The sequence below is a fragment of the Eleginops maclovinus genome, chromosome 13 (genome assembly GCF_036324505.1).
Source record: "Eleginops maclovinus isolate JMC-PN-2008 ecotype Puerto Natales chromosome 13, JC_Emac_rtc_rv5, whole genome shotgun sequence".
Lineage (NCBI taxonomy): Eukaryota > Metazoa > Chordata > Actinopteri > Perciformes > Eleginopidae > Eleginops > Eleginops maclovinus.
The window spans coordinates 9,517,828-9,533,368 of NC_086361.1; the positions used below are offsets into that span (position 1 = coordinate 9,517,828).

Here is a 15,541-nt window from a genome sequence, read left to right on the forward strand (position 1 = left end):
TGTTTCTCTCTTTTGTCAATTTCCCAATCTTTTCTTTCAATGCTTTCACCTCCCTCGAGTGCCGTTTTCTGGTTTTTCTCCTCTCCCTCATGGCTGCAACAGTATGCCTGCTGGTAGTTGGCTCCTCATTCTGCTCTGGACTATCTGGTGGGGTATCTTTTTCCTGCAAAGCTCTGGACCTCCTAGACTTTCTCTGTGCTTTCCTCCAATATTTTCTGCGATGACGCTTTTCTCTTGGTCCTAATTGTCTACTGTTTGACAGTTTTCTTTAGGACCCTCTCTTTCCACCTTTCTCTCTCCTTTTCTAAATTCTCCCTTCTGCTCTCTGGGTTGCTGTTTAACCTTTCTCTCCTTTTTCTCTGGTATTCTCTGTTTCTTTTCCTTTGATCTTCAACTGATAGTTTTTTTCTAGCCATGTTTGCCTACGGTACAGATAAAAGCATGCATTTTAGCTGCAATTTGGCATTTTAGATATTTTCAGTCAATTAACATGTAGTTATTAGATCATAATCAAGTTATGCAGTTATTTTGCATTACTTTAGTATAAGGATTATTTGAATAACTTGAGTATTTAGAGCACTTTTCAACTCCGTCAGCTTACATGTCAACACCGTCAGACAAAATATCTGAAGGAGTTGACGCCTGACGGAGTTGACGAAACTACATGTTTTTTCAATCTAATCATGTCTAGTACATGGTAGCCATTTTGATTTCCCTCAGTTGCCGACTGCCACTACAAACTAAACTAAAATGCTAACTTCTATTTCAAAATTCTTGATTGAAATAATCCCTAATTTGAAGACAGTGTTGACACATAAAAGCTATGACCACAGGGATTTCAACTTGTTTTCTGAATATTTAACAAAAAATGTAAATTTACGGGACCATGTGGTGTACTGCTGAATCCATCAAGAGAAAGAAGTCAAAAAGGGGGTCCTCAGGGTTATAACTGACCAAGATATGCCTGATTTATTTCAAATTTGAAACAAATCTGATGGAGTTGACATGAAGTGAGGACACTACTTTGAAAGGCTGTTGTTAATGGATAAAATAATGCAATGTTCACTTTAAGCATTTTGTGATCTCTTATTAAGCCATCCAATTAACTTCAAACACATTTTTGCCATTTTTTAACACTTATTTTTGCAGTTTGATACTGTGACCTCTAACGGAGGACAAGTTCATTTGCATGGACTTTCATTGTACAGTGCCGGTATTTTATGAATTATTATGAAATAATATAAATACATACAAAACTAAGTGTGTAAACACTCACAGATCTTTCATATCCAACGTTTAAAGCCTTTTAAAATGAAATAATTTATTGATTTTTAAGGAAAATTGCAACATTTAGACGGGAGACATGTTTTCTCCCTAATTTCAAGAATCAGTAATGTATGTATATGTATGTATGTATGTATGTATGTATGTATGTATGTATGTATGTATGTATGTATGTATGTATGTATGTATGTATGTATGTATGTATGTATCTATCTATCTATCTATCTATCTATCTATCTATCTATCTATCTATCTATCTATCTATCTATCTATCTATCTAATGAATTATGTGGAAAAAATGAAACATTTTAATAGATAACATGAAAAAATCAATATAGGTCATTTTCAAAACACTGCCAATAAAAATGATACACTGCCTACACACATGAACCAATTAACAAATACAAACGCCAAATGACCATAAACACCGATCTGCTTTATTGTTGACTCGTCAAACAGGATGTTAGCACTAAAAAAGGCTCCAAGAGCTTTTACTGTAAGGTTGGTATTGACAATGACAACTTCTGTCTCCATCTAGTGGTGAAACATATGTACTTCCGTAACGGGAAGTGACGTAATGACAACAGTAACGTGCAGCGCTCTCTGAGAAGATCACTGGAAAGGTCTCACTATGTTTTATTTAAAATAATAAAACTCAAACTATTTTTCGCCATTACTTGAGCAAGGGGGGGAGATATTTGGACAGCACTTATCTGAAAGAAGATCATTGAGGTAAGGGGTTATTTGCACTCGCCGCCAGGTAGATAGCTGACTAGCGGCTAACTAGCTAGCCTCAGTGTCTTTACATCAACGTTACATTGTTTCGGCTAGCCTATTTAGCCACATATATTAGCCGTTGTTGATGTAGTACCTTTGGTTTAGTGGGTTCATTCATATACCTTTTAGTATGTGTTATCGTAACAGCGTAAGTATAGTAGTCGATACTGTAGACATACGTACAACGTCAGGACTTTGTGCAAAAGTATATTTTGAAACTCCCGGTTATTCTAATGAACTAGCCCGGGTTTATGAGTAACGTTAGTACGTTAGTCCCATCCTTGACATCAAGTGAGTTCTGAATACTAAAATCAAATTATGTCTTGCCAGAGGTGGGAAAAGTACTCCGATATTGTATTTAAGTAAAAGTAGAAGTACCAGAGTGTAGGAATACCATCTGTTACAAGTAAAAGTCCTGGAATCAAAATGTTAATCAAGTAAAAGTACAAAAGTGTTGGTATTTTTTACTCCTTGTGAAACTAAAGTCTGATTTAAGTTATTATTATTTTTGACATCATTAATCCAAATCTGCCTAGTAATTAAAGGTATTAAATAGGGTAGTGGAGTGAAATGCACACCATTTACCTCAGAATTGTGGTGGAGTAGAAGAACAAAGTAGCAAAAAATGAAGTGTCTCAACTTTATCAAATCTACGTAGGTACTTTTCAATACTGTGTGTTGTGCTTTACAATCTCCCTCACATCCCTTTCCTACAGACTTGCTAAGTGATGGCAGCCTCATTACCGCAAAAGCCAGGGATGGCAGGGATGCCCCCTCAGCAGCAGCCCCACCTGCCCCCCCCTGCTGCCTCAGCCGCAGGGCAACAGCCCATGCCTCCCCAGGGAGCCCTGAGGGAGATCTCCCCTGTGTTCCTCTGTAGGATCGGACAGGAGACTGTCCAGGACATTGTCACTCGCACCATGGAGATTTTCCAGATCACACGAGCGACGCAGGTACTGGATATGACACTGTGAGCTGAAGATCATTATTTGAATTTGTATTTATAGGACGTAAGACAACAGAAAATAGTGCAAATGAAACGGAGTAGGATAAATTAGATTAAAATAGTGCAGGTTATGTTGCAAGACCAGTCTACAAGTAGTGATGAAGTTAACTATATCAGAAAATAAATAAATACAATAAGCCAAATGATGAATTGAAAGTGACCAAGTAGATGCAGGCTACTATGAACATGTAAATAGAATAAAATATACAACAACAGAATGTAAGGTTAAATATTGTACAGTGAAATACAATGAATGACTTTTGAGAATTCAATAATTTTAAAGAGCCTATAAGGTGTGGTTTAGGGTTTTCTAAGGGGTTGCTGTTGCTTATTTTGTATGAACAATAATTAAAACATGAAGGTTTAAAGTTCTAATAGCAGCAAAAGCTCATATACAGTATATGACGATCAAACAGTTGCTATAGAAGAAAGTTTTCCTGTGATTGAGAATGGAGGAATCAATAATTGGTTTAAACTTATAGTTTCACTTCAGAGTATACTACGCTCTGCTCTTCCTGTATGGTGTGTGGAGGTTAACCTTATGGCTGTGGTTTGCTTACAGGAATACTTTTTCGTCTGTCAGTCTGCATTATCCTTCTCTCCTGCTGTATCTGCTTAGTAAGCTCTTCAGCATCAGCCTTACTAAGTCTTCCATCTCCACCTCATCTCTGTTACTGATTGTCTCTCACTGTGTTTCTCTCACCTCTTCCAGCTTGTCCTTATCCATTCAAACTGAGCAAGTTTTATTTTCTCTGATGAAACTCCCAACATCAAAGGACCATGTAATCGTACATTTAGTTTTCATGCATTTCAGACACGACACAACACCATACACATTTTACCACATGAAATACGCTGTTACGACATTGAAAAAACGTTGGATTCTTGACAAAGTCTTACAGTGTCAGCCTTTAACCACACAGGAAACTAAGAGTACGCATTTGAATTGTATTCTGTTTTTAGGCTCTTCGGATTTTAGATTTGAGATATTACACTGCTGCAGAATCAGCAAAAAAATGTAAACGATGGTGAAACTGACAACAGATGCTGTACTGTTTTGTTTCTTCAGCTTCCTAACGGTGTGACCCAGAGCCAGGCGATGTACCAGGACCGCTTTGGGAAGCTGCAGGAACACCTCCGGCAGCTCGCCCTGCTCTTCAGAAAGCTGCGGCTCCTGTACGAACGCTGTGTGGAGATGACCTCTGACCTGCAGGAAGGACCAGCAGAGGTCAGGAAGGGACCATTAATTTCTGCCTGGATATTAGTGTGATGTGTATTTTCCCATATATATCCATAAAATGGTCCGTGTAGCCTTTTGTCAAACCTCTTTTCCGTCAGCATCGAAACCCAATGCATTCAGGAGGGAAACACATGTACTCTGTGTCCGTAGATTCTGCCATATGTTGGAGAGGAGCTCCTTTCTGTCAAAGTGGAGCCCTGCAGTCTGCTGTCAACCAGGAAAGGAAAGAAGTTCTGGAGGTGTGTTCCTGTTCTTTGTTTTTATCACAAGTATTAATCAGCAGTCACTTCACACGTATTTGCTGTAGTAGTGTGGCAGCTACACCTTCCTATGCTGCTGTCAGATTGCCATTAGTAGTTATCCTGCTCTGTAACATACAATTCATGCTGTAAGGTGATTTCAAGTTGGGAGAAAGTCCCACGTATTGCCAGATATTTCAGTTCCACTTGGTCAAGCAAAATAAATCAGCTGCTACAACTTGTAGATCAATCCAAAATGGTAAAGTCTGACGTTGTTATACTTTTTTTGTGTGTCATTTCTGACTTCAGTGGGCTTCTCATTGGAATTTTAATTAACACAGAATTTAACCGAAATATTTAGCTTTCAGAGTCCCCTGCAACATCCTCTAGGTGGCAGTGCAGACACAGGCTACACATTGGTCTTGTGGGTGAAATAAAAGAAAGCCAAGAATTGTGAGCAGCTAACATACATTTAAATTTCGGTTAGTGTTTTTGTCAACATTAGAGACATTCTAGATGTTCCATTGGGAGGAAGATTTCAGGTAGGTTTGGAAATTGCCACCAGGCCGCCATAGGCAAAATAAGGGGGAAAGTTTGCCTGAGGCTTGTGAGAATGTTTGTTTTATTAAAATAACTCTATTTTTAATTCTGACTTTTTAAATCCTCCAGCAAGAATCTAATCAAGCCTCACTGATTGACACATTTTTTGGTGGGTAAATTAGGGTCTTTCTGATGCTTGTTAAAGAGTTTTACTGATGGACGTCTTCTCTGCAGAAGGTACGCCAGAAGAACCAGGAGATGAAGGTGCTGATGGATCAGATGAGGAACCTGCTGTGGGACGTCAATGCCATGCTGACGCACAGGAAATGATACATTCACTCTCTCGTGAAGAGAAGCTTTCCTCTGGAGACCTATGGACCCCATAACGGCGAAGAGCAGGGGAACATTTAGGCGGATTTGGAATACAGGACCTTAGCGTTGGCACTTCATCACTGAAACACTCACAGTTTCGACCAAGAGCTTCTGCTGGTAATAGTGAATTATATTTAAGCTGTTAGGGGGGGAATATGATTTAGATAGGATTAATGAGAGCACAAAGGGATACGCTTTTTTTTGGGTCTACTCAACATTCTCTTTTTACAAGGCAGCTGCCAGGTTTAGGTTTGCCAAGTACTGTTTCAAATGGACTAATGTTTTCATACTATTTAAGACATCATTTGAAACCTGCATTGTCTCAGGTAACAACACTGTCTTCATAGTGTGTGTCCCCCGGGTGCTGACAGAGCGGCAGACAGACTTGAATTCACTGCTGGTGATTCTTCCAGAGAGTGCCGGAGCCGATCTGATGACTGTGTTTACAAAAGGAACAATTTCCCCTTATTATGCTCTGTCAGTTGTAGAAACACAGTGAGTTCAGAATTTAAATTAGCCTCTTGGCAGCTATGTATCTCAGGTGCTTTGTACATAAGTGAGTGTGTGTGTGTGTGTGTGCATGTGCTTAATGAGATTAGCTTCCTGAGTGCTACACACCTGTTTACCCTGAGGGTGTGCAGACTTGCTTGTGAATTTATTTTTGTAAACTGGGATAAAGGTAGGCCTAAAGGGGTGATCTGTGTTTTCTATGAAATAAACTTTTTTTTTAAACATATACTTTTATGTCCTGCTTCAGTGTGTCATTGTTTTCAATTCCAACCCTGAGGGCAGACGTGGGAACACATGATCTCCTTCACAATTGAGATTATATATAAGTATGAAGGCACATCCACCGACACAACATGATGCATATTCTGAGCCGGACCGTTTGTATTCTGCTGTCTTCAACAGCACTAGGTGGGTCAAATGGAGAATCTACGTTTCCCCTCTGTGGGATCATTAAGGGTATATTCTTCTCTTAGTATGCTTAGTTGATAGTTATTTAATTACAACTATTTGTCATTTAACAGAAGATATATCAGCGAATATTTTTGAAAACTGAAAGACTTGTTTTATTAATGTTTTGGGGGAAAATTGTACCTGCTTCTTAGAGGAGACTTTTAAGAGCTCAGTATTGTGTGATGGCTAATTTAAATTGGAAATCTAATTATTGGTCAGCTGCCGCGTTAAGACTGAGCGATAAGGATGGTTATATGATGTTCAATAATGTACACAGGACCAGTGTAAAGTATTTTTTTGTCTGTTCACTAAAAATGTGTTTTACAGATTTCATCTCTGAAAAAACATGTCCTAGACTCCTATGAATAAAAAGGGTGTGCCAAGTTAGCGTAGAAGAAAACTTAAAGTATGCAGCATGATGCCAGAATTTGCATTTATAAATCATTTTATTGATTAGTTAGCATTTTGATGGGAAATGATCTGTTTCCATGGCAACAGTCCCTTCACTGATTGCTGAAATACACATTGACAGCTGGAGTGCATGGCACCAATACCAGTCCCTTCTGGCATGAAATAGCCTTTTCCTTCCCAATGTCGAAGCAATAGCACTGACATCTGAAGAGCACACACTCTTCCTTTTTCTGCTGTCCAATCGATATGGTCCTCGGTTGGAGGCCCAATCACAGGGCCTCTTTCAAGGCCAAGACATGTCCTCCTTTGTTGTCTTTACCAGACAGGGAGAATCGTTTATAGTTCCTATCAAACTTTTATAGGCCATTTCTCTTCATATGTTTATTAACAGTCCACCAGGGTCTGTTGGATGATTGTACTTTGTCCATGTCAGAAATGGGCAGAATCCCCCACACTCCACCTCTGATTGGTCCATCTGTCTTTCCAAAAGGCTTCTAAACCAGACCTCAATGCTTCCCAGCTTCTGTCCTTCATTTTCATGCCCTCTCCAGGTCTTTGTACTTCTTGCGGAGGACAGACACTTGATCTTTGAAGAGCACGGGGTCCAGGCGAAATTGAGAGTGGACCAGAGGCATGTAGCCAAACCAGTTGGTGAAGGCGTTGACACACTCCTGCCGCTGGTTGAAGTGCTCCGGGTTGGCCCAGGGGACGGTCTTTGTGCCCTGAGAGGTAGTACCAGACACATTAATCATCCCGTACCGACCTGACATTAGAGTCAACAGCAATAAACACAAGTGAGGAAGACAAATAGCTGCGTACCTGTGTGCTGGGCAACTCTTTGTACTGCTTCCTTTGGGCCACTTTGATTGGCGGCAGGTGGGTTACCGCAGAGACCAGGAAGTTCATCAGGATGTCCTCACAGTTGGAGGTGCGATCCACCAGATTGCGCAGAGACTGGGGCAGGTAGTGTGTGAACAGGTAGTGGTAGTACCTGTGGGGCAGGGGGAAGTGTTATACAGACATGTGTGTCATGTTATCAGAGTGGATAGGACAGGACAGCCATGAGTTGAAAAACTAGTGTGACCTTGTTGGGTTAATAGACGGGAGCTCAATTAGGAGGTGTTAAGACAAAAGTCAATATTCAAATAAAAAAATAATTGATAAAAACATTTGGATAAATAATTATATTCATGTATTTTCATTTAGATTATTAGTTGTTCAATACAAAAAGGGGTATTCCATTTTTTTAAAATAGCGTAATCTATTTTTTGGTAGTGATAGGCGCGTTAGTTATTGGAAATATTAATGCCGCTTCCGGTAACACGATAACAAAAGACGCAGGAACTAGGCGGCCGCCCTCTTTGTTCCTAAAGCGGAGGGAGAAGTTGGCGACAGCGTGTGGGAGGCTTCAGAGACGCCTTTGCTTTTCAACCTTAACCCAAAGTGTCTTGAGCACGCGACATAAGATTTTCATTGCCAACATATACGTTGTATATGCTGTGCATATGACCAATAAAGCCTTGAAACCTTGAAACCTTGTGAAAAAAAACTGGTGAACAGAAATTAAAGACAAGAAGGAATTTGAGTTGTCCATGTGTCCTCTGTTGCCTTCAAGCCTATCAAGTTCGGGCAAACACTGAATATAGGCCAAAAACCCAGAAGAACTTCACATTTGTAGTGAGGGTATTTTTAATAAGGGCAGGTTATGGTACCTTGGAGATAAAGTGGATATTGTAAACTAATGTCTTTTAATAACTAAGTGGACATCACAGGTTAAATTCCCCAAAAACACCAAGTCCGCAAAAACACAATTTGGAAACACGATTTCATTGAACGAATACAAAATAGATATTGAATGGTATAAAAATGACATACGCTTAAACACTGTCAATAATGTTGGCTAAATGATGAGTGTAAATGTTTTTTTCTGTTTTCTTTTCAATTGTTTATATTGCTGAACAGACTTTGCTGTTGATATTGCTGCAGACACTTAACAGCCGCTCTCAGTTTGACAACAAGAGACTGATACAAAAACTAGTACTGATAAAATAAAAAGTCTAGAATGACATCAAAGACTAAAAAGACACTACTGGGTCACATTTTCTCATAAATATTGTTGATATAATGAACTGACTGTCTTATAGGTCTCCATGATTTCTACTTCATGGTGATTGAGCAAAGTGTTGCAGGTAGGGCCGATTCAATGCATATGGTCTCGGTTTGGGACGCATTTGGTTTTAAAAAGGGTTCATGGCACCCATTTAAATAAATATCAACAGGAATTTAAACTGTAAAAATGTAGAATTTCTACACCTTGACGTATTATTAATCTTGCAGGAATATTTGGTCACATCTGTTGCCAGTTCTGTCTCACTATTTGTAGTCTGTAATCACAATTTCTGTTTCTTATACTTGCACAGCAAATCCCTTTAGACAACTCCTCAGCTAAGCACCTAAAATAAATATGTATCACACAGACAAAAAGAGATCTTTGCAATGTGATTTATCGCAGGTGGGGGCCGGGCAAGAGGCACCTGTATGGTAATTGGCACGGTAGCTTGACAGAAATGTGAAGATGGTGTGATGTATGTTGAGGATATGTATCTGGGACAAGTTAACCCTTTCCCTGCAAGTGGGATTTGATATTAATAGAGCAAAAAAAAAAAACAGTGTTTCAATGCATATGTTCTACATAATACCAGACTATTTTTGTTGGTAAATTTGCATTACATTTGTGTGACGTAGTACATGTCATTGTTCACTTTTAAATTAGTTTTGATTTTGCTTAGGGAGTGAAAATAATAATCAATAAAGCAGCCTTTTAGAGAAACAGCCATTTGGTGCCGTCACTTCACCAACACAATATAGGAAAAGTGATTTGGTAATTTGCCTAAATTGACAAAAAAAAGACTAAGCATTTTCAGAATGAAAAAAGTTAGTTTTTACTGACGTCTCATTTTCCTTTGTGTGATGATTAAATAATGAAACAGGCATTTGGGGTAATGCAAATGTGCCTTGCAACTGTCAGTGGCTTTATGGATTCAAATTAGAATGACAAAAGTGTATTTTCATTAAACTGCTGACAAAAAGGACCACTTTGTGAACATGTGTCAACGTTTCAACAGCTGTTAAAGTGCCCTGCCTTTGGAGTTATTACATTCATAATCATTCATAATGTATAAGAGCTCACTGCATCCCTCTGCCGTCGCACATATCGACTTCAGGCTTTTCAAATTAAACCAAGCATCTTGAAGTATAGAAGAGTCAAACATTCTCCCTCCTTCTCTCACGCTGTGATATACACATAATTACCCTCAATACTATTCCTTCTGTTTGATTCTCCCTATTTGCTTTTCGTGTCTAGACTTATGTCATTATGATGTCTGCTGCTGCAATCCATAAAGTTGTCCCTTGTTTTGTCGTTGATCTCTGACAGGTCATTTTCTTTGATCTCGGTTACAAGTCTGAATGTGTGTGTCTAAATGAAGGTGTGTGCACATTGAACTTGTTAGAAGTAAATGTGTTAATTATCTGAAGAAATATTCAAAACAAAGCATATGTAGTTTGAAAGGCTGGCGATGTGACAAATATGATTTCGGTAAATCCACCATGTGCTCCGGACTGAAATATCTCAACTACCGGTACTGTTGAATTGATCACTATGGATGCATAATAATCCTAAATGACTCTAGTTTCTCCTGACTTGAATTCAAACACCATTATCAGTCACGTGAATTGTAAACAAATACCTGCAAAGCTACTGACATTCACTGCATTTAGCTGCATTTTGAGGTAGGTGCTAATTATTAATCGTAGCATGCTAAAGATAGTAAATATTTTTTCCTGATTAGAATGACCCTAGCATTTACCTCAAAAACAATACTTAGCTTTATACCTCCAGGTTGAACTCAAGCGGTTATCTATGATCTCTTCAATGACAATCGCTGGAAAAAAACCGCTTAATTCCACTTTAAAGGTCTCCTATTATGCAAAATGCACTTTTGACTGTCTTTTATATGTGTCCCCGGGGTGTAAGGAGACTCACACAGTGTCAGAAAATACAATCCTCTCTCTTTTCCTCCTTACCCACATCTCTACAAACAAGCTGATCCAGTTTTGCTGCCGATATGACGTCATAATGGAAATGTTGACTGGCTTTACATTGAACTCCTGGCAATGTCCCGCCCACGTGACACGTCCCAACCTATCGTCCCCCATATACAGTCGCGAGCTGAATCCCCTCCGCAGCACCTCTGTGTGTCTGTGTATTCAGCAGGATGTCTGCAGGAGGGACTTAGAGTTGTTGTAAATATAATACATATAATGTCTCTGTTCTAGAGGTAAAGACCGAGAAGTGTTTCAGAAATAATGCTGGATGTGGTTTGGAACATAATATGTGATTTAATAACGGCAGCGTTTAGCTGGAGGGTCTCCGTTAGAAAGTTCTCTTCAGAGAGAGCTGCATGATGCTCAAAGGGGCGTGGCCAGCTTCAGCTCAGCTCAAATGTAAAGCGACAGTCACAGAATCAGCACTTCAGGAACAGGGCTGAAATAGAGGGGTATGAGGCTGTTTGGTACTTTGAGCAAAACACTTCACAGACAAGTTTTGTATAAATATTGCCCTACAATATATTGTTCACATATAGCATAATAGGAGACCTTTAAGGAACAAGGCAGTTGCTTATCTACCACTGCCATGATGGGTTAAATCGTTTTGTTATTGTGTGAATTTGGTGAATCTGGTACAACAAAACTAACTGAGCGAGGCAGATGTAGTCTCAGATAAGCCATTTTTAGGGAGAAAATGAAAATAAAAACAAGCTCCAAATGTTATTTTCTATATATTCAGTCTGTTGGTGTACCTGTGGTAGAAGGCAGCTCCAGTCAGGACGATAGAGTAGTCATTGGTCCATTTAGAGGTGTAGCCCCAGGCACGCTTCAGGGGGTCCCAGAAGTGGCTCCTGGGAGGGTAGCCCACGATGCGTTCAGGGAAGCTCCGCCATACCAAGAAGGCAAAGTTCACCTAAAAGAACAGACATGGAATTTGTAAAGATTGCTGCAATTTTATCAGGAATATTGATTTCTATATGTGTGCATTTCTGAAGGTCTGTACACGCACCTCACTGGTCAGCAGGACTGTATCCTCGTCCAGGCTCAGCACTGCTTCTGTCTCTATGGCAACATGAGGTAGGAACCGACTGGTGGTCTGAGAGAGAAATACAGCAGTGAGTTGTAGTTCTGGTACAGTGGGCTTTGTGTTGTCTGGTCTTTGCTCAGGGAGATTATGAGAGTGAGTGAGAGATGATCATGTAACAGTTAATCATGTGGAGTGACTGAGATGATTGAATCACTACAGATCCTGCCTTTGGGGAGAAAGAAAAAGGGAGACAGTGAAAGTGAGACGGAGAAGAAATATTGAGGATGAGTGACATTTATGAAACCGAATGCTACACGGATCAGTGGACATGTCAGATATACATGGATAGGATGAAAAACAGCGAAAAAGAGACATCAAGGAGAGGGGACAGAGAAATAGGGGTAACAGAAAAAAAGAAAGACGGAAACCGACTGAGCGGCAGACAGTTTGTCACTCAGACGTCAGGGTGGGCTTCAGTGTGAGCTGAGAGGGGGCTTTGGCTCTCACCTTCCTCCTGCCGTCTGTCACAGTGAGGGGGACGGGCATGGGAGGCCATTTGCTGCGACTGGGTGGGGGCTTCTCGCTGTTCCACAGGATGATGATCTGGAGTAGAAGGGGGAAGGAATTTAATATCACACATACTGTTTAGGGAAAGAGGTATTAGATCAGTGATTCCCATTTTCTTGCCATAGTTGACCTCTTTTCTATCATTAATTAAACTGACCTCTTACTAATGATAATTGACATATGGTTATTTCATACTATGATTATTGCAGAGAGTAACGGCTCTTATTACAGCTTATGTTCAGGATTTTACTGTGCCCTTATCACGTCAGATTAAAAAAATAATAGATATATATCCTAAAAAAATGATCCAAAACTAACAATTACAGTTTCATATAGTTAATAATTAATTAATTCACATACATTAATAAATTCCAGAGATATAAACCAACTATATATATTTTTTAAATCCCTTTCCTTCTTTTCTTGCTTATTTATGGCTACATTACATTTAATTCTGTACCTGCGAGCAGTATTTGGACTTGGAGACAACTTGAAGCAGCTTCATGATTGGCTGGGATTGGGAGACCAATGGGGACACGGCATTGATGACAGCGGTAAACTCTTGACCTGGACTGACCCCTGAGTAAGGTCACGGAAAAAATACAAAGGGTAAGAGAGTGTTTGGCGCACCCATTGGTGGTGTCAAAAAAGACATTGTGTAAGAGAGTAACACATGCTGCTGCTAGGCAAAGAGTTATATAACGAATAATCTTACACATGTACACATGTACACTTTAATCAGTTGAAATAATCGTACCCTATATTTGTAACATATATTTTGCATGATTTAAAGAACATTCAAACTAACACAGAAAAGTACTTCAGTAAATACAGTGTGTTGATTGCTCCACTCACACCTCCATAGCTCTGACATAATAGTCTCATCAACATCATTCATGTGAAATCAAGATTTGCATGTTGTGCACACCCATTTAAATGAAGAGTGTGTTTACCTAATCCCAGGTAGTAGAAAGGGAAATGTGCGAGGTGAGTGGAGTACTCTGGCAGCACCAGCAGGCCTCCTGGCAGGGAGTTCCACATGTACTTGTTTCTCGATATGTGAGAGAAAACCCGGTCCTTAATAATCTGTGGAGGGGAAAAAAGCACAATGTTCCAGAAGGGTTGCAATGTGAGAAGCAGAGAGTTTCCTTTGCGTTGTTAAAGTGGCTGCTCTGGTATAATCCTGCAACACAGGTTTTTCTCCCTCTAAGCTGGTTGATGAGAGTTTTAGCGCTTAATGTAAACTCCACTGCAATTTGAGACCTGACACACTTGTGTTTGCAAATTATAGCAACCCAAATGAATACTCAGTGTACTTCCTATGCCACACCAATAGGAGGTGTCCACACTGCAACACCGGCCGCTGCTCTAAAGCCCTATGCCTCGCTGACCTCAGGCTGACTGCACAGCTGTCTCCCATGGGGAGAGGTTCCCCTCTGCATGCTGTATGTATATAAGCAGCTTATCACCAACCTCCAGAACCTCTCCTTTATTATCTCTAGCATAAATCCCCAGAAGCAAATACACTAGGAGGCTGCCAGACTTGCCTTTATACACAACCCGGTGCAAATCCTGCCACTCGGTGTGTTTTTTCTTCAGATTTCGGAGGGGTTAAATCTGTTGTTCCACCATTTTTTTTATTTGCTTAAAATTCAAACTGGCAGTGTCTGGAAAAGCTATTTATAAGAGGAGGTGTTTTTACTTTCATTTCATCATCTAACCCTTAGGCTAACCTTCAAATGACATTAACTTAGCTGAAGCAACTACCTTTGAAGTACACTTAGCGTATTCAAAGATAGAAGGCCAAAACAAAACTTGTAGAACTGTGAAAATCACAGAAAATATCCCAAGCAGCTCTTTGTTTCTTCAGTAAATATTGCCATGACTGAATGAAATATCAATACAATCTGAAGCTGAACTGTACTGGTGAAAAAGTGAAATTTCTCACAGTTTGATAATGTAAAGCAGTGAGGCAGAAACTGGCAGGTTGAGACTGATATTTGCAAAGTAATGATATATCATTTCTATACATCGGGGGGATTTCTCTGAGACTTCAGGCAGATTGGATGTGGGCTGCTTTGAAATGCTCCCTTAAACCTTTGGTGCCACACAGATAGTAAAAGGGTAGAACTATAGAGCACAGGCCAAGGTCCAACCCCGTAATCATAATGATAGAAGGGTGGTTTGATTCAAAAGTGAAAAGATCTTCTGAAAGAGGACTGATGATAGCACACAGGCAGTAAACCACAGAGAGGTAGCAACTATGGCTGTTTGTTCAACAGGAAACCTGTGTTTACTGCAGTGGCTGCGTTTGTAGATGTTTTCACTGGATGTCTTCTCACATTCCCAAACAGAATTGTATGGTAGCAGAAACTGTCAGTGTTTTAACATTTGGTTTTTAGGCAATGCTCAGCAGCCAAAAGCAATATTATCCAAAAGCATTTGTGGGAGCAAGAAATCCTGTTGGAGGCAAAAAAGGGGCAAAGCTAAGTTTCGATATGATCGTTTAAAGTTGTTGGATTATAACTCTACTAAGACTAGCATTTAAAACCGCTACATTGTGAAGCAAGATCAAATCAACATAATATGGAAATTTCAACAATCAAAAAAAGCAAATTTGTAGTAAGCCTCTGTGATAAACCCAGTTTTGATTTAGATTTTTTGCATTCAGTTCAGTTTTGATCACTCTGAAAAGCAGATTTGTGACTAAAAGCAAACGGTCTGAACAGTGCAATAGTGACAGTTCACCATAGATCTGTTAACTCTTTAAAGTTTCAGTCCTTAAGCGGGCAATATTGTTGCTGTCAGAAATTCAGAATATCTCAGACTTGAAATTATAAATAGAGGCCTGAGGTGAAAATTTGTTCCACATTGGTGGCTCATATGTTATTGTCCTGTAATCTAGATGCAGTTGTTTTTTGGTAACTTACAGCAAGATTAATGGCTTAGTAAGCTTTTCCCCCTCTCATATGAGTAGAAAATATACAATCCAAAAACATGTATGACCT

The 15,541-nt window shown here is 39.6% G+C and overlaps 2 protein-coding genes across 4 annotated transcripts in view; one reads left to right on the forward strand and one right to left on the reverse strand.

The window, feature by feature from the left end:
- Positions 1 to 1,784: 1,784 nt before the first annotated feature.
- Positions 1,785 to 6,194, forward strand: zgc:114119 (Mediator of RNA polymerase II transcription subunit 30-like). The gene is given in 6 exon segments (XM_063898492.1): positions 1,785 to 1,907; positions 2,778 to 3,014; positions 4,137 to 4,295; positions 4,458 to 4,509; positions 4,512 to 4,546; positions 5,321 to 6,194. Coding segments are annotated over 5 exon segments (567 nt in total). The 5' UTR covers positions 1,785 to 1,907; positions 2,778 to 2,789; the 3' UTR covers positions 5,417 to 6,194.
- A 651-nt stretch (positions 6,195 to 6,845) lies between these two features.
- The window catches only part of LOC134874992 (exostosin-1c), an 84,597-nt gene continuing 75,901 nt past the window's right edge, over positions 6,846 to 15,541 (reverse strand). For all 3 annotated transcript variants that reach the window (XM_063899324.1, XM_063899322.1, XM_063899323.1), the window contains exons 6-12: positions 13,487 to 13,619; positions 12,994 to 13,112; positions 12,474 to 12,569; positions 11,949 to 12,035; positions 11,692 to 11,852; positions 7,649 to 7,820; positions 6,846 to 7,551 (exon numbers count right to left, since the gene is read on the reverse strand). In XM_063899324.1, coding sequence (XP_063755394.1) covers positions 7,366 to 7,551; positions 7,649 to 7,820; positions 11,692 to 11,852; positions 11,949 to 12,035; positions 12,474 to 12,569; positions 12,994 to 13,112; positions 13,487 to 13,619 — 954 coding nt within the window. In that variant the 3' untranslated portion in view covers positions 6,846 to 7,365. The remainder of the gene's footprint in view (positions 7,552 to 7,648; positions 7,821 to 11,691; positions 11,853 to 11,948; positions 12,036 to 12,473; positions 12,570 to 12,993; positions 13,113 to 13,486; positions 13,620 to 15,541) is intronic.